General features: G+C 33.6%; 2 protein-coding genes and 1 long non-coding RNA gene across 3 annotated transcripts in view; 2 read left to right on the top strand and 1 right to left on the bottom strand.

Annotated features, from left to right (window-relative positions):
• Nucleotides 1–25,859, bottom strand: part of LOC149475928 (uncharacterized) — a 147,295-nt gene that overhangs the window by 80,074 nt on the left and 41,362 nt on the right. The gene's annotated exons all lie outside the window — the stretch shown is intronic.
• On the top strand, nucleotides 1,077–2,348 carry LOC149475934 (uncharacterized). The gene is made up of 2 exons (XM_089713093.1): nucleotides 1,077–1,463; nucleotides 2,120–2,348. Exons 1-2 carry the CDS (start codon nucleotides 1,135–1,137, stop codon nucleotides 2,346–2,348), a joined length of 558 nt encoding a protein of 185 aa, XP_089569219.1. The 5' UTR covers nucleotides 1,077–1,134.
• LOC149475935 (THAP domain-containing protein 6-like) lies at nucleotides 23,366–24,864 on the top strand. The gene is made up of 3 exons (XM_089713101.1): nucleotides 23,366–23,731; nucleotides 24,153–24,318; nucleotides 24,802–24,864. The coding sequence occupies exons 1-3, from the start codon at nucleotides 23,661–23,663 to the stop codon at nucleotides 24,811–24,813; spliced, it is 249 nt and encodes an 82-aa protein (XP_089569227.1). The 5' UTR covers nucleotides 23,366–23,660; the 3' UTR covers nucleotides 24,814–24,864.

Genomic DNA, 25,859 nt, shown 5'->3' on the forward strand with positions numbered 1-25,859 from the left:
ACTACATTGACACGGTCATTTGGAATGATGTGGTCGTCACGGAGCCTCCAATTTAAAAAAAACATAAGCACAAGCATAATACTCGAGTGCATTGAGACGCCTGAAAAAATTGATCATTTTATAATACCTCTTCTAAAAAAGTACCCTTGTCACACCCAAGATACAGAGAGGTGTGTTAAAATAGTAACAGAAGCCTCTGCTGCAGTGTGTGGTCGAATAAGAAGGGATGGATTCATACGAACCCGCCTTCTATCACGTAAAATTATGCCTGTTTTTGAAACAAAAAAAGATTACAAATCACATTGATTTTTTTATTTTTTGCAATTTTTTTGAAACACCAGTTATAATTTTCCATAATTTAGTTCCATGTTTTTATAATTATGATAATACGGATAGTTTCTAAGCTAATAAAAGAATTTTTTATTGAAAATTTACTGTTTTATTAATCTCCATCAAACATCTAAATATTGTCTAAAATGTGTATTTTCTCAAAATATCAGAGGGCTTGGGGCAGTATTTCCATAAATATACCAAGAAATTTAAATATACAGTTTAAAATGTAATCATATCTGACAAGTTTTAGCAATAGTTCCATTTCGAAATTCCAAAAAAAAAATTACGCTCCACCCTAATATGTATTTTATTGAACGGAATATTCCACCGTGCAGCAATAATGTTAAGCTCGTTTGCTATGTTCTCTTCGGTGTGAGACCCTGAAAACGGCTTCATTGCCAAAACGCCATGTTCCCGTTTCAAATCTGGAGATATCCAATGGGCGGTGAAGCTCAGAAAACTTTCATTATTGTGGTCACAAGTCCATATATCTGACGTAATGGAAACAGCTGCAGCGCTTAAATTTTTCCATAATTTTCTTGGTAATTCGATCGTATATGTCCGGTATTATTTTTTCAGTCATATAAGTGCGACTGGGCAACTTGTACCTCGGTACCGCTTTTTTGTCCGTGTGCGTTAAGCTAGGTTCATATTAAGCTGGGTTCAGATTGTTGTGTCGTGATGTGTTGGTGCGCTATGTGTCGTGACGCGTAGTGTTCATACTGGTGTGTCGTGGTGTTGCAATATGGCACAATTTTACATCATTAATAATTTGTGAGTTGTGCGGTGTATACGTGTAAAATGTTTTTCTTGGAATCATCTGATACTGACAGTGATTTTGACGAAGATATACAATTTCTTACTATCGCAACTCTTCTTAAAAAAAAGAAAAAGAAACGGAGATATTGGGTTCATCCTATAAATGCTTACTTCATTGGCAGTAAAGGCGCATTTCACACTCTCGTTCAGGACTTAGAAACTGATGACGAAAGGTTCCATCGATATTTCAGATTAACTAAAATTCAGTTCGAGCAAACTGTACACTCTTTAATTGAAAGGGATATTAAGAAACAACATACGCAATTTCGCTGTCCTATAGGAACAAAAGAAAGACTTGCTGTGTGTTTGAGGTATGTATTTTTCTCTAAAATGACATAATTTTTTTTTTATTACGAGACACAAGATTAACTTTAACAATTAAAAATATAAATAATTATTTATTAATCACAGTCACTATAATAGTCAACTGTACTATAATAGGAAGCAAGATTTTCATCAGCCAATGAACTCATTTGTTGTGGTGATGTGTGAGATGACGATGTGGATAGCAAGGTTGTAGATGTTGATGCGATTGGATAGTAAACGGTAGAAGATTGATTGTATGACTGAAGAGGTTGTTCGTATTGTTGATAAGTTGACGACGGTTGGGGTGGGGAAATAGTTTGTTGTGGCGGAATGACTTTGTAGGATGTAATGTTAATCGGAGTTTGCAGGACTTTATCGGTCTGTTGTTTCTCTAAGTACAACTTTCGTCGGGAGACTCTTCTGTGGGTGGTGATTCGGGTGTAGTTGTCACATTTGTTTTTGTGCTCCTACATTCCATATAAGGAAGAAGAAAACTCATGTTCTCTTCATATTTCCAGGGCACTAACGCCGCCGCAGCCTGCCCACTTTTCTTATTCCTTCGTCGCTTCAAAGCGCTGGCGAAAGCATTCCTTAGTTTTGCCCAGTCATCCTTGCTTTTATTTACTGTAACAAATAATAATAATTGTTTATTTCTTTTCAGATTTTTAGCTACTGGAAACACTTTTCGATCATTGGCCTTCAACTATCGAATGGGATTTTCTACTGTGAGAGTTATAGTACAAGAAGTGTGTGAAGCCATTTGGAAAAATATGGAACCTATTGTAATGCCTACACCTTCTGAACAAATGTGGAAAGATATTGCAAATAACTTTAAACAATTTTTGGCATTTTCCAAATTGTATTGGAGCATTAGATGGCAAACACGTTAACATAATTTGTCCTATAAACGCAGGTTCTACTTTCTATAACTATGAACAAGAACACTCCATAGTTTTACTTGCATTAGTTGATGCTCAATACAAATTTATCACGATTGACGTAGGTGCGTATGCTCGCAACAGTGACGGTGGCATATACGAGAAATCTTTGATGGGAAAATTATTTGAGCAGAAAGCATTAAATGTACCACAGGATGAACCACTGAGTGTAAACTCACAACCTATGCCATACACTATTGTTGCTGATGCAGCATTCCCGTTGAAACCATATTTGTTAAAACCTTATCACAAAGACAAGCTAGTTAACAATGATGCAAATAAAATATTTCATTACCGCTTATCACGTGCACGCCGGTGTGTAGAAAATGCGTTTGGTATTTTACGGGCCCGATTTCGTGTATTTCATGAAATAATCTTGCTCTTAAGGGCTTGGTCTAGTAGTGCAAACAAATGCATCCTGTCATCCTATATGTAAATAATACAAATGTACTAAGGGAAAGTTGCTCCACTTAATTTTTAAAAATTAAATCATTCGTATGCATAATTTAATATTCGTAATAAGTACCAAAAATGACAATTTGAAACAATTTTCGTGAAAATTACACCGGGTGATTTTTTTTTTATCAGTACACAATATTTGCGAATACTTTCTATTGATATCTTCAACTTCATGTTTATATAACTGATCAACTTTTACAAAGAAATTTGGACGAAATATAAAAAAAATAAGCTTTCCATACAAAATGCAGAACTCTATACATTTTTTTCGACCTAAGTTTCTTAGTGAAAGTTGTTCAGTTTAACTAATAAAACGGATAAACAAATTTTGTATATAATAAAAAAAATGTAATGTTTGTGTTAAATGAAAACAAAAGATATTTATTTCTGACTATCTTCCGCCCGCGACTCCGTCCGCGCGGATGTCAGTCTTCGCGTCTTCTACAGATTTATTATATTATGTGTAATATATAGATTTATTGACGACGCGGTTGGCGCAGTGGTAAAGTAACTACCTACTGAGCCGACGGTCCCGGGTTCGATCCCCGGTCAGGGCAAATATTTGTGTGATGAACTCAATTATTTGTTCTTGGGTCTGGGTGTTATTATCTATATATGTATTTATTAAATATTATATTTATCATCGCCTAGTACCCACAACACAAGCCTTAATTGAGCTTACTGTGGGACTAGGTCGATTTGTGTAATAATGTCCTATAATATTTATTTATTTATTTATTTATATTGATAAACCTAATAAATCTTTTGCTAGCATTCTGATGCTTTATCGGTTGCACTGGATTTATCTCTTTTTTTTCAATCGCTTGAATGATATAGGATGGGTCCTTGATGGGCATCGAATGCTGAAGTCTCGAATCAATCAATTCTGACAGTAGGCAATTTATGTAAAATCTTGATAATGGTCCATCATTTTATTTTGCCTAAACGTTACATACTTTTTTATATATTCTATTTTTAACGAATTATTCACTCCAGTCCAAACAGCAAATAAGCAGACTTCTGCTTCTGCAACGTTTAGTTGTCCCTGAATTTAGAAAAAATAGTCATGATTCTTATCTATGACAAAAGTGTTATTTTTTGCATTGTATTTCAAATATTAAATTTTTTTTAACCGCATCTTCCGCATTCATGTCTTTTGCCGGAATTAGACATTTAACTTCTACTAGTCCCATTTTCCCTTTTTGATATTTTTAGATATTTCTCGTTATACTTTTAAAAAGTTATTATTGTCATTTTGCTCATTAGGTAAAGTAATTTCGATATCAGTTTTAAGTTTTTTGATACCTGCAATAATAACGTCATAATCGCCTGCACATACTTATCGATTACACCCTGTATACAATCCACCATCCACATTCATAATGTTTTCCTGTCCTCCTCTCCTTTACGCTGTTCACCGATACATTTGAAATGAGTAAATCTGCTACCTCTGAAGGATGTTTCATTGTGATCAGCAAATTTTCACCACTGTTGTCGATTATTTGTTTTTCATTTTTAATCAGCAATTGGGAATCATCAGTTTTGTTTTTTGCAGATTGGTGATGTACCCTAACAATACGTCGAAAAGGGAAAGCATCAACGAATTATCGTTTTCGTCCTCTTTTTTTATTCTTCGCGTCTCTGTTACTTCTGTTTGTTTAGTTCTCAACACCCACTGAATTTTCTATGTTATTGTGATCTTCCATTACATCTGAGTTTTGATGATGTGATGATAATCCATTCGTTTTAATATTGGTACTTAGAGTTGGTAGACTAAACTAGAAATGCCACCTGCTAACCTTAGTGGCTACTGATGATGATGATTATCTCTATTTAATATATATGTATATCTATCAAATGTAAAAAATATTGAATATACGTTAATTATACTTTCTTTTATATATTTATTACTACTTATATCATATTTATTCTATTAATTTTTGTTTATCTCTGCACATAGACGTATTATTATTAGTATAATATTTATTGATTATTTATTTTAATATTTTCTTACTGTAATGGAGGTCACTCTGATTATTGCGACAACATTTAGGGGCCACTGAAAACCAGCGCTGTGCGTGCATTTCTGTCGTACAGTATTTAGCTGAGTTGGTCACCCTTTTTCGAGGACATCCTACCGTGCAAATTTCGTTTTATTTTTTATCTCTTTACTTTTTACTTTTTTTACTGTTTTGTTTGTCATGTTTTTAAGACTTTGTTTGATTATGTCCTTGAAATAAATGTTTTTTCTTTCTTTCTTTCTTTCTTTCAAATGGCGGACTAAATTTGTCAGCGCGTCTGTAAGATCAGAATATAAAACCAACATCCTGTATTTAAGTTACAAAATTAATAATCAAACAACATGCCGCTACGTTGAAAATGACTAGAAGAAAAAATTCAAACACCTCGGATCAATTTTGGAGTAAACAAATCATTTTCCCCGTATGGGGATTTCCCCGGATGAACTTGGGAAGTTCAAGTTCTCAATACAAGTTTATATTATATTTCGTATTTCTCAAACCAAAAATAAACATTTTTGGTACTTCAAAAAAATTATATTATAAGAAAATTTATGAGCTTACTTTAGTTTTAAAGAAATATACATCCCTTTACTGACACCCCGTAAAATAAAGAAATTGTTGCCAATCACCTTTGCAATCTATTTGGTTTCATTAACTTTATGTTCGAAGATAATTTTTTTTCTAGTATGTAGTTACAAGCGTATTTTTTTCGTTTATTTTCCATATCGAAATCAAATGTTTAAAAATACGAATATTTGCACAAAACTAAGATAAAAATAATCAATTAACAAAAATATTAAATTTAATGAAGTAGAGCAACTTTCACTTCGGTATGAAGGAAAATCGAGCGTAGAGCACACGTCAGAACGCTCCGGCCCAAGGAGCGCGACTAAAGAAATTCGCTAGGATTTTTCCTAATTATTTTAAATATTTTTTTAATATTTAAAGAATTATCAAAATTCAAAAAATATGTTTTTTAAAGGATTAATACTCATTGGTCTTCAACCAACTCGAATAAATTAATGGAAAAAATAACTTTAAGCAGTATTTATCAATAGATTTTGTAAGGCAAAAAATGGGAAATTTAATGAATTTATAACGTTCTAATTAAGAAAATCATAAGTTTTTCGGCAATTGTATTCAGCAGTTTTTAATAACGACTATATAAGGATAATAATGCGCTGATCAGATTGTGTAAATTGTAATCGGTTGCAACGTAGTGAGTGCACAAACTTAGCTCGAAATGTCTTTGGGGGAAAGAGACTTATCTTGAAGGCCTGATTAAGGTAACATAAAGTAACTTTATAAATGTGAAAAAATTCACGCGCATTGCGTATATAACACTAATTGATAAACAAGAAAACAAAATTCAGTTTATCATTTCATTAGCCGGGAAAAAATTGTCAAATAACTTGTTGAAAACGCAATTTTGCTAGACTGCAGCCTTAATATACCAAATGCATTTTCTGCTGTACGACGAGCACGTGATAGACGGTAGTTAAATATTTTATTTGAATCATTGTTTACTAGTTTTGCTTTACTGTAGGGTTTTAGTAAATATGTCTTCAATGGAAATGCTGCATCAGCGACGATAGTATACGGTAAAGGCTCACTATTATGGCTCAGCGGTTCGTTTGGTTGAACACTTAGTTCATTTCGCGCAAATATTTGACCCATTAATGATTTTTCATAAATACCACCGTCACTATTCCTACCATATGCTCCTACATCTATCATAATAAATTTGTAATAAGCATCAACAAGAGCAATTAGCACAATGGAATGCTCTTGTTTATAATTGTAGAAAGTAGACCCAGCATTTATTGGGCAAGTTATATTTATATGTTTTCCATCCAAAGTGTTGTTGGTGATGTTGAAAATAAAAAGGCCAGTCGCGTCGATGAATAAAAATAGAGGCTTTAATGCAGATTTGGCAATATAAAGTACAGATAGAAAACTTTAGTTAAACGTGCGCTCAGGTGAGAGGAGGCCGAAGAACTGGACGAGTCACTGACGCAGCAGTGGCTCGCCGCAGCCTTTTACAGATAATGTTTTCTCATGCGTCTGACGAATTATCTCTTGAGAGGAAATAGTTAACCAAATTTGCACCTGGCTCCCTAACCATACAGATTAAACAATAATCTAGCACAGACAATATGACTTAATGTATAGTGTAATAATTATTAAGAAATTAATCTTTTTTTTTGAATGGCGCGTCGCCAACACTCCCCACCCCAGTGCTGACTCAGCACTCCAACATAGGAATGGGAGCGACGCGCGACGCACATCTGCGCCATGTCCCTGTGTTCGCTTGCGCAAGACAACATACATTTCGTATCCGTGCCTCTTCCATGCCCCACCCCAATGGGGGCTACCGGGAGGTATAAACGACCATTCACTAACCTTCGATATATCGTTGATCTCGCCCAAGCGATTCGCTTCAAATGTTTTGTAAGAACGTGTGTTATTGTGAATCCAGTGAAGTACCGTGGTCGAGTCGCACCAAAAATACCTGCGCACGGGTTTCATTCTATGCTCTTTTAAAATAGTGTTTGCTAGCCTTGCACCTAGCAATGCCGCTTGCAGTTCGGCCCTGGGTATTGTTAAGGGTTTTACAGGCATACTTACAATAAATGCTACATGAATTGAATTATTATATTCCCATCGCCAATAACCTACCGTACACATCGCCTTCGAGCTAGCATCACAAAACACATGCAACTGTAGGTTGTTATAGCCCGTAGCGTATGCAGTATGCGCTACGTCGTCGTAACAATCCGTAGTACATTGCGTAGACGCACGCGATACGCTACGTGTTGGAAGTGAAGGGGATTGTGACGTCACCGCGGCCGATGACGAGGTGTTTCGCTTGCACTCGTAGGCCTTTCCTTGTCGCACGTAGCTCGTACGACTCGCTTGTAGCACCTAGGTATACGTATGTTTTTAATTACCTTAAGAAGATGAAGCCATTGTTTCGGGTCGTTTCTCCATAAAAACTTCAAAGCTGATCTTCCTGCTTAATTTTAATTCTTAAAAACATATCTCTAATGTCACCTGTTACTGCAATATTGTTTTCCCTAAAGCGCAGCATAATACCAAATAGTGATGACAATAGATCCGGTCCTGTTAATAAATAATCATTTAAACAATTACCATTTACCTTACATGCAGCATCGAATACCAAACGAAGTTTTTTCTTATTAGGGTTGTCAACCCCGAAGTGATCCAAATACCATGACCTCGGGGACGGCTGAATGACACCTGTTAATTCTTTTGCATAACAATTATTTAATAAATGATTTACCCTTTCCCTATACCTTACCGCGAAACCCAAATCTTTACTCATTTTCTTCTCAATACCTTTAAATCTCACGAGAGCTCCAGCGTAGGAGTCAGGTAAGTTGGTGATGTCGCTGCGCCATGAAAGGCTCACGTGCCACCGGCCGTCCACCAGCTCAGCTGATTGCTCGAGTAGGGCGACCGCGCGAACCTCGTCCATCACACCTAAGGAATCTAAAATAAAAGACCGTCGAACCTAATCATGAATCTCCCTCAGCAGGTATGTATCTTCACCAGCGCAGCCCGCATCAGCAGCAACAGAAATATGCAAGTTGGTTTCGGCGCTGGATGGTAAGTAGTTCCGGGCCCCATACGGCCCCCTAGGAATAGAAGATTTCCCATCCTAGAGGGGTAAGTGTAGCAGACGGCTCATTCAAATTTCCTATCTTATTGTATATCTTCGTCAAAATTACTGTCAGTATCTGATGATTCCAAGAAAAACATTTTACACGTATACACCGCACAACTCACAATTTATTTATGATGTAAAATTGTGCCATATTGCAACACACCACGACACACCAGTATGAACACTACGCGTCACGACACAGCGCCCCAACACATCACGACACAGCAATCTGAACCCAGCTTTAAAGACAATCAGTTTTAAATCGAAATAATAATTAACATTGTTCAATTATTCTTCTGCAAATAAAATATATGAAAAACATTTGTCTATTTTTTCGGATAATCTAAAGTAAAAAAAATGAATAAATCTTTGTATATGAATGACTGATAATTACTTAGAAAATACATTTAATAAGAAAAATGTGTCTACACACGTAAGAAGTGAAACTTCTTTATGACCTTATTTTTCAAACAATATTTACTATATGCAACTTTACAGAAATACGTCGAATCACGCGTGTTAGGGATAAGAAAAAGATAGCGCGTAACGGAAAAATGTCACGCGTAACGAAAAAAGTGTTCCACTAAACTAAAAAACTGGAAACTGTTTTTTCCAACCCCGATAAACAAGTTTCACTTCAAAAACATTTGAAAGTGTAATAATTCAATGTACATAATTTGTTTTAATTAAAAATAAGTGACATAAACTTATAAGCTAGATAAATTATATAATAATATATATTTAATAATCTTAGTATTTGTTTAAATCGAACTGCTATAAGTGGGTAAAACTCGAGTCTTAAGGATTCGGTTACATAGAAACATATAAATATAAATAAATAATAATAAATAGATCTTTATTTCAGATACCAAAATCCATATTTATATAATTACAATTACAATTTTGAATATTTTAGGAACACTTAACTGTTTCATTTAAAAAAAACTATTAAAATTCACATTCAAACACATGACCAATACCTAAGAATGGGACTGTTCACGGACAGCGTATATAATTCAGAACATTTATTAAAAATAATCATTTTTTAACATAATTCTATAATGTTTAAGTTAAACCAGTAAAAAACAAAATGAACTATACCAAACAAGAGCATTAATAATTAGTCTTGAGATTCTCAACTTATTCTGAATCGGAGCTAATGACTGACTGACTGCTTGATGGCAAGCTTTCATACCATGTCTCAACTGGTATTATATTTTTTTTGCACAAGTTTATCAAATCCTTTTTTTTCGCTTCTGAAATAGGTAGAGGTTGTTGTTTGTTTTCTACAGTAATGAGAATCCTTTCTTGGAAAACTTTCGATGTGTTCTTTTACTTCTTTAACTTGGTCTTCTGGAGTCTTATTTGCAGGTTTTGTTTCGCCTCGAAATTACCCTGGAACGATCCATTTTCATTGATATTTTTGATTGCCGTTTCAATCGGACCATTTGAAATACATAATGTAGTAGTAAAAAAGTTTTTACAAACTTTCATAAGTTTATTGTCCTTGAAAAACCCAAACCCTCTTCTTGAAGATCGTTGTTTCTCTGGCGGTAAGTTCTTAATAGGTAGGTTCTAGCAACTGGTTTAACTAAGTTACGCTTCAACAAGTATTGCCAACTTTAAACTTTAATATAATGAAATAAAGTAGATTTTGGAAAAAATGCTAGTTGTTCGATTTCGCTTCTACGGCCGCGATATGTTCTATAAACTTCTCTTTATATTTTAGTTTTTCTTTAGCCGTTTTCCAAATTGCGTTGGCATTTTTTTGACGCAGTTGCGCTGGCAAGTCAGTATGAGAGCCTTTATAGGCCAAGAACTAAGCAGTGAGGGAATCTGAATTTGTTTGCCTTGTCAAGCCGTTCTTGTGTAGTACTTGGTAACTATAACAAAAAAAATAGAATAAGTATTTTAATGCTATGTTTTATTGTTTTCTAGATAGAAGAAGGTGCTGATGAAATCCCGGACATGCAGCAGTCAACACAGGGGCAAGAATCAAGTATCTAGAGGTGTCTATCCCAGTTCAAAAACGGCGCAGTACAAAACTGCCTGAACTCGCAGAAACCAATGAAAATAAAATCGACGCGATCTACCCTTAATGACGTATTAACAGTCAAAAGGAATAGAGGTGGGAATGTTGAAGAGGACGATTGCGATCTCTATGGTAGGCTTCTGGCCAAAGCGCTGAGAGAATTTCGCGACATCGACAGACTAGAACTTAGACATGAAATAGATGGTTTAATAATAAAGAAAAAGCGCTCATTGACTAGGCATCGTTATGTTAGTTCACCATCACAAATTATTATAAGCACTAATCGCCCTTCTACTTCACACAAATTGTATTCTGAACAACTGATGAATACCAATCCATCATCTGTCCAAAGCAATACTAGTAATTATTCGTTTATCCCAGAATATGCCATACATCGGCCCTGCTCGTCGGCGAGTATGTACACTTCACCTTCACATGAATCTCCCCAACGGATAGGTACAGAATCAGCAAAACATGTCTCTACATGTTTATTCGGTTGTCCCTTCACCTCCAGACAATCGAAATATGTCTACACAAAATGCTCAATCGCAGGATATTTTATATAGAGCATTTTTGGATGCTAATGTAAACAAAGAGTTTGAGTAATTTAAAATAAACGAATGATAAATCTAATCTATGTTTTACTTACCTTAACAATACTCTTCAATATTTTGGTCAGTGCTTGGCATACTTCAGGAATTATTTGAGATATAATTTGGCTTGAAACTTTAAACGTATAATGCAAGCTTCTATAACTATCCCCAGTAGCTAAAAATCTGAAAGTTATAGCAAGACGGATTTTAACTGGTATAGAATCCCTCCAAGTCTTGTTTTGCAACTAATGGGGATATTTTTTCAACTAAATAATTGAAATCGCTTAGCGACATGCGAAGAAAGTTTTCAAATTCTTTCATTGTATTCAATTCAAAACAGTTGTAAGAAAAACTGTTTTTCTTTATAGAATAATCTAATATTATAGAAATTCATTTAAAAAGTAAGTGAAACATATTTAAAAACATATTGAAATTAAAATCTATATAATGGTTAATGTGTTTATATAAACAAGAAAATAATTTTATTTCCAGATTATAATTTATTTCTAGATGGCAAATGAATATGAAATTTTTGAGTTCTTGGAAAAGGATGCTGGAACTAGAAAACTTTAAAACAAGATCGGCTTAAACGGAGGATAGAAACCGATCCTTTTGATTTAGATGATACCTACTGTATTCAGAAGAAGGTATAGATTAACGATGGACCTCGTACGTAATTTGTGTGACGAGTTGGAGCCCCTTATGATAACGCCCAAAAAACTTACAGATTTATCTGTGAAAACGAAAGTAAGTACCTGCCAAGTGCCATACCGAATGTGCATAATATATATAGAAAACTAAAATTCCACCCTCACCACCTGGATGTATGGCAGTCTACCACAGTCCGCTTTTCTCGGCATTTTTTACCGAGAACAACGACCTTGTAGAATGATTTACCATCTTCTGTGTTCCCAAATGGATTTGACGGAAACCTTCAAGAAAAGGGCATATTTATATCTCAAAGGCCGGCAACATATTCGCGGTGATCGTAACATCGCGAATGCTTATCGGCGGCGGGCATCACTTTCCATCAGGTGACCCGCCTGCTCGTTTGCCCGCTTTAATGGCGGCTCCAGATTAGTGCCGTGAAGCTCCGTGAATAGGCGCGAACCTGAATGACGGTTTTCGCGGGGTTCACGGGCGTTCACGCCTGTTCTCCGATCAAAGTCGGTATTTTATCCCACGACAAAGGGTTCGTGCCTCCTTCGCGCGGCGTTCACGTGTCCACATCCACATTCACGACCCTGTGCTAGTTTACTACGGACTGCAAAGGTGTACGGACGTTTGCAGTCGATGCGCGCACACTATGGGGTCGCGCGTAAACGTTTGGAATAATGAAACTGAAATGCTCTTTTTAGAGCATTACCACAATGAAAATATACTGTGGGATTCAAAAAATCCGCATTATAAAGAAAAAAACAAGCATCATGATGCCTGGAGGCGAATTAGTACAGAAATGAATATTATAAGAATGAAGAAGAGGCCGCACAGTGCAAATCTGCTCCCAAAGTGCGAGAGCTTTTTGCTATATTAGTAGCAACATGTGGACTGTCAACAATTGTGGGATAAGTTTAAAAATGATATGGCGGATGATATTATACACAGAGTTCAAGAACAAAATCTGACTGATATAATTTACAATGAGGCTTTAACTTTTGTAGAAAATCACGTTATAAATATTACTGGGAAAGATTTGTCAGAATTTGGGATGACCAGACCACAGAGAATTGGTGAAGTGAGCAGTGATTTCGTTCGAGAATTAAATTATGATACTGTCGCTCTAGAGCAGAGAATAACAGAGGATGTTCCACTTTTAAATTCAGAACAAAAAATAGTTTTTGACGCAGTTATACAAAAAATTACTAAATAATACAAAAAATATATAATAAGTACAGAATTAAAAAAGAAAAAAGACTCTTTGATGTCCAGTTACCGTTTCTATCGTGTTTCCTCTACCCCGGACACCAATTTAAGAGGCTTTTTATTCCCGTCAGATTAGCCTGTATAACTTGTGTGTCATGGACTTATCACAGCAAAATAATTCGTGCCTCAATTGGATCTGCATTATACTGCTTTTTGAATACTAAAACAATACCAGCTAATGTGAAATTAATAAGACTTTTTTGTGATGGCTGTGGTGGGCAAAATAAAAACAGCCATGTGTTGCATATGCTACTATTTTGGCTTCAAAATAAGTCCCCCACAAATGTTAAGGAAATACAACTTTACTTCCCAATACGAGGGCATAGCTTTTTACCAGCTGATCGTTTATTTGGAAGGATTGAGAAAGATGTAAGAAAAATACCAGTGATAACTACGAGGCAAGAATATTTTGAAATATTTTCTAAACATGGCAGAGTATTCAAGCTTGATAAAGACTGGAATCTGTATGATGTAAAAATCATTATAAAAAAGTGACTGGTATACATACAATCCATGAAAAAAATAATATTCAAGAAGCGCAAATCTTCTCATGGCAGACAACTGAACTGTGTAGTGAAAGCTTCTCCAAATTATAGATTTGAGTCTAATGAACAGTTTATATCACTGCTGAAAAGGGGCAAAAGTCACCCAAGAAATTTAAATCAAATTAAGGAACCACGAGGACTGAGTGCTGCAAAGAAAACTGATGTGACCAACCTATTAATAAAACCACAATAAAACAGATTGGGGGAACTTGTCAGCATTAGAATGGTACAGGGAAATATTAAGCGGCTCCAGAAACAGAGAAGAAAATGAAGAAATTGGTGATGATGAAGCATGTATTTGCACAGAGATGGACACATAAGAAATTAGAATTTAATTTTTTGTAATAATCATTATTAATATCGGTATTTGTCACATTTTTATAACTTAAATAAATATAAAAATCCAGAACATAAAATGTTATTTTCGGACCCGACTTTTTCAAAACATGATATTTCCGAACTGTTTGGTACAAATCAAATGTTATATTTATCGGGTCGGATCAGAACATGATATTTCCATTTTTTTAATAAGAATAACTACATAATATGGAAAAAAAAATAAAAAACATGTAAACTAAGTTTTTCCCATCATTATTTATTAGCACTCGATTTTTTTTAATTTTACAAAGACAAACAAGTTTGTAAAAAATTAGACATTGTAGAATTATCATTTTTTGTTCCGTCACTCCTCAAATGTACTTATTATTAATGAATTTTCAATAAATAGATAGGTAGCTAATTAGTTATTTTTGTTTGTTTTGCAGGATCAAATCAATCACTCCTATGAACCAACTTTTATGTACGCTGAGATTTTATGCGACAGGAAGTCAGCTAATAACTTGTGGTGACATGATTGGTGATTGACAGAATCTGACAGGAAAACTAATGGAAGAAGAATTTGAAAAACATGTCACATTCGACAATTTCTTCACTGATACTGCTTTGCTTCAGTATTTACATGAGAATGGATTATTTGCTACTGGAACGGTCAGAAGAAATCGATCCGATTTACCAACTATGATAAAAAATACAAAAAACTTGAAGTTAGCTAAAGGGAACTTCAAGTGGAGGACCAAAAAGGATGCATTCACAGTGTGGCAAGACACTAAGGAAGTTCTGATATTGTCCACTGCTTTTCATCCTAAAATAAATAATACTCAAGTGACAACTTCATTTCTGAAACAAAAATGCTTTTATACGGTGAATGAATTTCTGACATGTAAGATGAACGAGGACTTGGCTTAGGCTTAAATATTGTATTGACTTTTGTATCTTTATTTATTATAATAATATTATGTAAAAAAAAACTAATTTCCGAACCGAATATTCGACCGAAATATTTGTTTGTAAAAATTTATAATAGCTGCTATAATTTTAATATATAATATATAATGTTAATGGGATCTAGTGTTGTGTAATATAAAATTGTTTATTGTAATTTATAATATATTTGCATGCTCAATTAAGAGCCAGAATGTTAAAGAGCCTATGTAATATGTATCTACCTAACATCTTTGTAAATCTACATTCTGCAAATAAAGAAATTTGAATTTGACAAGAACACAGAATGATTTAAGAGTTCGTTAGGAAGTTTGTAAGATGGATTTGTGGGAATAGTATTCTGACGACGATGAGGAGATTATAGAATATATCAACAGACCGAGGGAATTGTTTGAGACAGCAGACTTATTTGGAATGTATTCGGACGACATACTCTTCATTCTTCAATAATAACTTGTGGTGACATGATTGGTGTACATGAAAGCACAGCTTGTAGAATAGTGCATCGTGTTACTAAAATTACTAAAATTTCCAAGCACAACAGAAGAGCAAAATAAAACAAAATCAAATCAAATCAAATTTATTTATTATTATTATTAAACATACATACAATTACAATTACAATTTATTACAATATACAATTAATATTCATGTATCAGTCATGTAAAATTATATAAATAAAAAGGCTACCAAAACAATTTATACAAGCCAATGTTTCCCTAAACAGTGTATGATTTTTATAGAATTGCAAAGTTCCTTAGAGTAATTGGTGCATTAGATTGCACTCATGTGAGAATATTATCTCCAGGTGGTGATAACGCTGAAATATATAGAAATAGGAAAGGATATTTTTCAATAAACACCCAATGTGTAGCTGCTGCAAACCTTATGTTTTTAGACGTTGTGGCAAGGTGGCATGAATCAGCACATGATTCCAACATTTGGGATAACTGTGCATTAATACGCAATTTTTTGCAAGGCAAATATTATGATAAATTGTTGCTAGGTGACAGTGGCTATGCCCAAACTAGCTTTATGATGACACCTGTGTCAGAAAATAATGTGAATACACGAGGAGAGACACTTTACCAAGAGTCACAAATAAAGACGAGGAATGTGGTTAAACGGGCATTTGGTATATGGAAGAGGAGATTCCATGAATCAGATGAATTATAATCCAGGGGCATAAGTATTCACCTTCATAGAGTACCTGGCATAATCATAGCAACAGCTGTACTTCATAATTTAGCTATATTACGAAAAAAAAACATACCCCCTGAAGACCAAGTGTTTCCTGTTATTATGGAAGTAAGAGATTATGATGTTGCACCAGAACGGTATGGAAGAGGAAGTGCTAATTTGCAACGAAGACTATTAATAGAGGGATATTTTGCATCATTGTAAAAAAAATAAAAACAAAAATATTATAGCTCTGATTGTTTCTTTTTTATTTCTAAATCCTTAAGATCTAACTCTATTTCATATATTTTTCTGTTTATGTTCTATTTCCATTTCCAATGACAGTTTTTATAGTCTAACCAGCTCCAACTTCTCTTCTGACAATATTTTGAAGCTCTCATTTGCTGTCTTACTTTTCTTAGTTGCTAGTTCTTCAGTAGTATTATTTTCTGTAATAAAGAAAAGTAGTTTAATATAATCCATACTAATATTATAAATGTGAAAGTAACTCTGTCTGTCTGTCTGTTACTCAATCACGCCTAAACTACTGAACCAATTTGCATGAAATTTGGTATGGAGATATTTTGATACCCAAGAAAGGACATAGGCTACCTTCTATTGTGAAATATGTACCACTAGTATTACTATAAGCAAATTGTGAATTCGCAAAAAGATATGAAACTGAATGACTTGAAATAATAATTTAGGTAGGTACCTTTGTTAAAGAGAGCTGTTGCCTTCCTTTTTCTTAAAATGTCTATCCTGCTTAAATTTTCTCTGACTTGAGATTGTGATAATGGTGTGGTATTAATGCCACTCGTAGAAGGTCCATGGTCATTGTCAGATAAATCTAAAACAAAACATATAATTAAAAAAACTGCTAGAAAAAATAAAATTATAATTATCTTACTAAATTTATCTCATATTGCAATGGTGTGCTTGGAGTAGAACCACCATCATTCTCAGTAATAACTAAAAATAAATATATGAATAACATAGGTATTTAATAAATGTACATTTTGTTACATGATTGGTTTCAAAAGCATCAAAAAGTATTTTTGTGTACTATTTAGTTACCTACCAGTATTACAATCAACCACAAATGAGGCCGTCAGCGCAAAAGTGGCCTAAGCTCAACATAGTTAGTATGGAGATAATGAGGTTTGAATTTTAATGAATTTAAATTGAACACATAGTAATTATATTATATTTGAATTTAGTTTGCAGGTGTGTTTTATTTAGTTACTATGGTACATTCTTTGTGATGAAGAAGATTTTTTTGGAAAATAATCACAAATTAATATTTTTTTGTGGCATAGGCCACCTTTGCATTTAAAGAAACTATATATTTTCACTACTATCTAGAAGGTTAGGCCAACAATAAAATGAATATGTAAATGAAATCACCTTTTTATTTTTCAAATTAATAGAAAATTACATTTTAATTTAAACAGTACTTAAATGGAATTTATACTAGTCATCGATAGGTTCATCATTGAAAATTATATCAATTTCAGCTGCTGATGTCTTTAACTCATTGTAAAAACAATGATTTACAGGTGGTATAAAATGTAATAAGTCCATTAAATCTTTCTTTTTCTTATCACTTACGGCATGACCATCAGGATATAAAATATTTAGGTTCTGGATGAAAACAGAATGGCGTTTCTTCAAATCAACCTCTTCAAAGAGAACATCAATATTATTGGAGTACTTAAAAAAAAACTTGAATGGATGCATTTCATGAAACATTAACCATTGCATTTTTAGCCACTCAACTTTACCCTTGCTTACAGAAACTTTTCTGTTTGTTATGTTTCTTTCAAGTGACTGAGTGGAAAAAAAATTATCTTTTGTCATATTAATGATTATGAATGGTTTTTTTTTCCGGGCAGCCAAAATCACTTGGTTCCAATCTTGAGGAACATAAATGTTTTTAAAAAAACGTTTTTGTTTTTCTACTAGACCGAAATCTTGATCGCAAGTCATGTACGAATGTCCACTTACTAAAAATTTGTGGTCAATTTTCTTTGTTGTGAACTCAGGATTGGAAACAATGTATTGGCATAGAACTGCCATTTTAATGTTGCGGTTCTGGCCGCCACATTGGTCAGAGTACATAATCAAATGCTCACACTTGGCAATGTTTTTAAGGAAATACATTATGCAAGAACCTATTTCTTGTGGGCCACGAGAAGCTATGCTTTCATCCCACATAAACATATACACATCATTTGTTTTCATATTATGTATACCGAGACAGTATGTCCACAGTTGCCGTTTGTAATAGCATATTCCTGTACTTATTACCGGAGTTGGTAGGGTCTTCATTAGATCAAATGAAATTATACATACATTTTCATCATTCTTATACATTTCTACATCCTTTTTTATGCCCTCTCTTGCTGAACTTGCTTTGAGTAGATGTAACTTTTTTTCATTTTTCAATCTCAGTTCATCATTAGAATTGTCACAAACTTTTATTTTGATATCTAATGAATCACAACGCTTACAAGAGTCAGTAATAGGGGCATGAAAACTCAAGTTAAACTCTTCATTAAAAATTTTACTAAAAATAAACTTTGAAGTAGGGTTACAAACTTTTGCTTTATAAAGACCATATAAAATATTCATGTTTAAATCTGGTGCTATAAATTTGCGGTTTATTGATTTATGCAATGAATAATGAGACTCATATGAAGGAATCGAGTTGATGAAATCTTTGATTTCATTGATCTTATCACTGGGTGTTTTATTGGCTGATACTGAATGACCTCGGCGATCCAGAGGTGGAGTTGACACAGAACTTTTGTTTTTAAGTAGTCTACTAATACGACCATCTGAGACACATAATGTATCTTTAAAGAACTTTTTGCATACTAAAACTTCTATTCCTTTAGAGTCACTCAAGTAGTAATGTCTTGTTAATGTAGTTATGTTTTCAAGACTTTTTAAATAATCTTCTTCAATGGGTGCAATTCGTTGTTCTTCAGGAAGACTCTCTTGAAATTGCTTCATGAGCGTGGCATCTCCATCGTACATACTATAAAGTCCATCCATTTGTGGCTCTATTAACTTTCTCACTGCATTAAGTGGGTTGTCATCATCTGAAGGAGGAGGGCCTCCACCTAAAAATAATAAGTTTAACTTGTTAACAATTAATTGTCTCTTTTGGACGAGAATGTGAATCTCACTTTCCGAAAGAATCATCGTCATGAACTTATGATTTTCATCAGTATTGATAGGCAGCTTACAAAACAAGCATTAATGAAAAAACACAACACTACTATGATATTTTATATGTACCTGTTCCCATCACAACCTTCTTATACTTGTGTGACGCGCTTTAGTGTTTATGCAGAAGCAAATTGCTATAGTCGGTGTTATTAAAGTGATCAGTTCATAGTGTTTATACTGTAATGTCCTCAAAAGAGGGAGATTTGTACCATCAGCTTCATTCTTCTTGGCCTATAAAGGCTCTCATACTGACTTGCCAGCGCAACTGTGTCAAAAAATGCCAACGCAATTTGTAAAACGGCTAAAGAAAAACTAAAAAATAAAGAGAAGCTTATAAAACCTAAGTATAAAACATATAAATTATGTTATACGAGGGTTGAAGGTGAAGGCCACGAAGAAGAAAGCAACAATGCTTGCAACAACAATTATTTTACACAGGTAAGTTTACTGCTAAAATGTCTGTCCATTGTGAAACTAGAGTACGGCCACAGCGCCTTGCTGCTAGAAGGGCGAATGAGCTTCTCTGCATTGTGCGTCGTCATGAAACATCGTCTGAGGATGCTGACTGGCTTGACGAAGACGAAGTTGATGCAAGTGGCTTAACAATTCCAGAACCGTCTTCGTCTGCACTCCAGATGCCAGTGATGTAAGAATCTGAGTGGCTAGCAAACCCATGGACAGAGGAGCAGTAATTTCAATCGAATTCTTTTTATAGACCTACTTAGATACTTGGTTAATAGTTGATTATTTTTGAATTTTGTTAAAAATACAATTTTATTTCGAGTAAAATGTTTAATTTCAGTCAGTTCGGTTTCCATTTATAATTGCATTGTCAAAGATTAAAATAAAAATGTTATTTTATTTTAAGAGTTTATTAGTAAAAAAAGCTAAAACAGGAGAATGAACGATGAAAACAATTGTGTGCAAAGCCAAAAATTTATAAAAAATAAACAAAATACGCAGGTGTTGCGGATTAAAAACCTCTTGTTTTATTACTGTAAAGACAATTATAACTAGGGATGGCGATCTGAGATCGATTAATCGAAGAATCGACTTTTCGAGCAGAAAATATCGATTTTTTTAAATCGATATGAAGTACTGTGTCGATTCACTGAATCGATATATCACCCTTGAAAATCGACAGTTGAATGTGCCTGAATTATAAGAGTGCTGCCGGTTAAATAGTTAACTACTCATAAACTCGCGAGATGGCTGTATGTTTAGTATCCTTTACTCGCCTCTCTTTAATAAAAAAGTTACGTTTGTAGTCTTAAGTATGAAGTATGATCCTGTACTTTACTGGCAAGAACAAAAGAGTTCCATTTATCATCACGTTCACCCAATCGCCATGATGTATATGAGTATCGTTGGATCATCCGTTCCTTGTGAGCGCCTGTTTTCAATTGCTGGAAACATCGCAAGTGATGAGCGTAACCGCTTGGATCCCAAAAGGCTTGACAGACTGTTGTTTTTAAAAAGTTTTGATATTGAGCATTGGGAACTATAGTTCCCAGTTATAATTTTTAACTCTTACCTTATTTTTTACTTTTTTGCAATCAATAAAAACATTCAGTATATAAATAATTATTTTTTTTTTATAGTTGACCTTATAGTTTGATACGGTATTATAAAAATAATTGTTATCTTTGAATTCCCTGATTTTATTGATAAGATATCGTTAATTGCAATATTAATCTTGTTTTTAGTAAAATTGATACAAATTTACATTGTAAATGCAAACTTGAAAAAAATATCTATTTTTTTAAGAATCGATTTTGTAGGCCTCGATTTTTTCGTGAATCGATTCATTAGACTACGATTCGAATCGATTTAAAAATGGATCTTTTTCGTAAAGAATCGCCATCCCTAATTATAACTATACCAGGATAAAATCTGTAACATACTTTTCTGCGACTTTAGTTTAAAAATGGTCACTTGAATGTTACGTAACGTTTAGAGAGTGGGAGGGGGAGTACAGAAAAACGTTATGGTGCGTTACAAGGGGGAGGGGGGGGGTCAAAAATCTACAAAAATTGCGGTAATACTTGAACGCTCTCTTATTCACCTGATAATCAGCAACAAAGAATTAAGATGAGATCATAGTGAGTACAAATATTAAGTAACCTTGATATAATGAAGTTTGAAAAACCAGTATCGGGTCTATAAAATGAAATATTATTTAAAGTTATTTTGAATAGGTATTAAAGGTGACAGTAGAGTAGTTTCCAATTCCCCTATTCATAATTACCCGGTTTGACCCTCAAATAAAACGCAATCAGTTTCAGTGACAAAGAACGACTAATTTATTCAAACACATCACAGACACAATAGACCACAGTAATACATTTTGACATAACTGTCACTAGATGGCGTTACTTGTACCATTTCTATATTTTGATACTTTCAACACTCCCACGCAAAATATATAAAATTACAAACAAAACAAAAGTAATTCATATTTCAACAATACCTAGAGAACATTTAAATATGTTTGTAATGTTAAATAGGGCCTAAGCTCTTTGTGAGAAAAACTGGGTTAGATAACAATTTCTGAGCACTCATACTATCATTGAATACAGTAATAGTATACAATTTTTGGGCAAATTCCTTAAGTAAACTGCCTCTAACATGTTTCTGAGATTGATACATATTCAGCCTCTGTGCTAGATAAACCAATACATTTTGACTGTTGACTGACCGTTTGGCTTGGTTGGTAGTGGCCTTGCCTTCCAAGCCAGAGGTCGTGGGTTCGATTCCCACCCGGGGCAAATATTTGTGTAATGAACATAGATGTTTGCTCTGTCTGGGTGTTAATTATCTATATAAGTATTTATTTAAAATTATTTACATATTATGTATGTTTATCAGCCATCTGGTTTCCATAACACAAGCGAAAGCATCGTGCCGTGTGTGAAAATTGTCCTGAAATATTTTATTTATTTATTATTATTTTTGTTTACTACAGCTCCAAGATATCCTGATCTTGACCAAACAAAACAATACCCAGAATATGATATCCTATCATTGATGTCATTACTCCCAGTCTGCGTCTACATAACCTACAATGTTATTATTGTTGCCTTTACAATATTTTAAGCCTAAATCTTTTGTTTTCGGTAAATATCCTAACACTCTCTTTGCATACTTCCAATGTTCTTCAGTATAACAATTATTAAATTGGCTTAAATAAGACACCGCATATGCTATTTCGGGTCGTGTAAGAACAACTAAATACATTAAGCTCCCGACAAGCTTCTGATAAGGATTTTGGCTACTACTACTAGTAGTCTCTTTTTTTTTTCATTTTAAATCAACCTCCATAGGGGTATTTACTGGCTTACAATGAGTCATACAAAATTTTGACAATAATTTATCTATACATTTCTTCTGATTTAATGAAACAGTACCTTTTTCCTTATTAAAACAAGTCTTTTAACTGGAAATTTTTACTTCACATGGTTTAAAGATTTTATATTTTTGGTTTAATGGCAATCATACATAGACATATTGTTTCAAGATGGACTGTTGCCAACTTAATAAATATTACATTGTCTATTATAGACTAATGCCAAAACCCCCCTTCAATGTAATATTAATTACTCTCAACTAAAAGTTACTCTCTTAAGTTACACATACTAATATTAACAAATTTTAATAATAACAAAGCATTTATAGGCTTAGTCAAGGCATCTGCCAACTGATCCTCAGTCTTAACATATCTAACAACAATCTTACCTTCATTAATTAACTCTCTAACATAATGGTAACGTATATCAATATGTTTTAGTCTTTTAATAAATTCAGTACTGGCTACCTTAATAGCGGACTGATTGACACATAATAGTAACAGGACACATATTTACATTAGAAAAAAATCTTTCAATATGTTTATTAGCCAACACGCCTCACCTGCAGCCATACTCATTTATTCAAACACATCACAGACACAATAGACCACAGTAATACATTTAGACATAACTGTCACTAGATGACGTTACTTGCACCATTTCTATCGTAGACAGAGAAACCAATAGACAAATTGATATCTTATGTCGCATTCACACAAGAAAAAGAGCAACTTATGCCGGTGTTGTGTAAAGAAATGAGAGAGAACGATAAAATTTTTTGTTTCACCCAGCGTGCCACTTTTTTCAAGAAAAGAAACCTACTTTGCTAAACAAAGTTTGACAGCTAACTATCGTCTTCCCTAAAAATATAGTTTTTACATGTTATAAGTTAGAAGTAATTCATTGTGTTTGGTTTTGCATAATTTAAACTTACCGTTAATACCTTATAAAATAATACCATGGTGCGGTGTAGTGTTAAAGGGTGTAAAAGTGATAGTGGAACGAAAATGCCTGGATTGTCTTTTCACTCGTAAGTATACAACTCTTTATCAGTTAATAGGCCTTCATGATACTTTAGCGTGTTAATATATTGTGTATCACGTGCTGTTGACTTGAATACATTGTTTAAAAACCACAAAAATAACAATTATAAATTTTAACCTAAAAAATTTTGTGTTGCCAACTTTTCTACAAATTGTTACCCACTATTATGGGAAATCTTAATATATATAAATCTCGTGTCACAATGTTTGTCCTCAATGGACTCCTAAACAACTTAACCGATTATAATAAAATTCGCACACCATGTGCAGTTCGATCCAACTTGAGAGATAGGATAGTTAAAAACATGTAGGTACCACGGGCGAAGCCGGGGCGGACCGCTAGTAATAATATATATTCTGCAGTGTGTATTTAATTAAATATCTGAAATATTCAATGGCTTTTTCCAGTTTTCCTGGACCGGATAATTTACGAAAAATTTGGATTGTAGCTACAGGACGAACAGCTTGGAAACCAAAACCGTCATCAAAAATTTGCAGCAACCATTTTGAGAAAAAAATGTTGATCCAAAAGAAAAAACTTACAATGCTATATCCTTATGCTGTACCTATTCTGGTAAATATTTAGTGGCATATTAATCTTATCAATTAAAGTCTCAACTTTTATATTATGTTTTATGTTTTTAAAATTTAATCACCTGTAGAAAAACATTATTTTGTGCATTTTATTACTTTTATAGACATTATATTATTATATTATTTTATTATATATATATTATTTTACATTTATAGACAAATGTTAACTAACGAAATTTTTTTGAACTTCCGTCCTTATTGCACATTAAAAAAAATGTTTAAATAATTGTCGGTAAAATATTTCACTTTTTGGAGCCCTTCATATAAATATACTTAACAAGATCGCGCCATAAAAGTTTAAAAAATGTTAATACTTTGTTTATAATATTCTTTTCAAGTTAAGTAACTTGAACAAAAAACTAGAAATTTCTAGTGTTTTGTTAACTTGAAAAAAATTTTTCTTAGAAATTTCTAGTTTTTTGTTAACTTTTTGTTAAGTACATATAACACGCATTGATTATAGGAAGATGCATAAGGCCACCCAGTAAGGACTTGTACCCAGTAACGATTGCGACATCGCGCACACTTGCGGCTCCAGAAAGTATTACGGCAATCACCACCACCGCAACGCTGCTCCGCCGAAGTCAATGGACGCTCTTGGTTCCAACATTGAACCGGAGGGACGTAGTTAATTAAGTTAGAGATAATTTAAATGTAATTTTTTTATTACAATAAATTATTATTAAGTAAATTTCGTTTTTTTTGCGCCTTCGCGGGTTGGTCAATATAATTAAAGTGTGTATCTGTTAATTTACGAAAATAAACATTATTTTATTTATTTTATTTTATAAAAAATAATAAACAATCGAGTTTTCATCTGCATTATCATTACATACACATTTTCATATGGGATTATGATAACGATATATGTACATATTATATAATACATAGGTATGTGTAAATACATAATATGTATTACCCATCTAAAAGTAATATGTTTATTATATACTAGCTGCGCTCCGCGGTTTCACCCGCGTGTCTCCACTCCTGTTAGTCTTAGTGTTACGGTACAATATAGCCTTCCTCGATCAATGGGCTATCTAACACTGAAAGAATTTTTCAAATCGGAATCAAAGTAGTTCCTGCGAATATCCCTTCCCTACTCACCTTCACCCCGTCCCGTACTACGCCTCCTCATTGAATTATACAGTATACCTACTATTTTCTGTAAATTGACACTTTTAAAAATTCGTTATATCTTTTGAATGGAATATCGCGGACTTTCTTGTAGATATTGATCTATTCTATAATACCGTAGAACATTTTTTTGTTCTATCTTCAATAGATTCCGCAGCGCACGCGATGACAGAATTTTTATTAAGGATACATTATTGCATTTTTGGTAAGGATCTCTAATTTTTTTGAAAATGCAATATAGCCTATGTTGCTCAGTGAAGATGCAGCTTTCTAATGGTGAAAGAATTTTTGAAATCGGTCCAGTAGTTTATGCGTGAAAACCATACATACATACATAATTACAAACCTTTCCTCTTTATAATATTAAGTATAGAAATGTAAGTA

Source organism: Colias philodice, chromosome 29, assembly GCF_061535455.1.
Source record: "Colias philodice isolate Cphi_HAF_F1 chromosome 29, ilColPhil1 Martin Lab GWU primary, whole genome shotgun sequence".
Taxonomy (NCBI): Eukaryota; Metazoa; Arthropoda; class Insecta; order Lepidoptera; family Pieridae; genus Colias; species Colias philodice.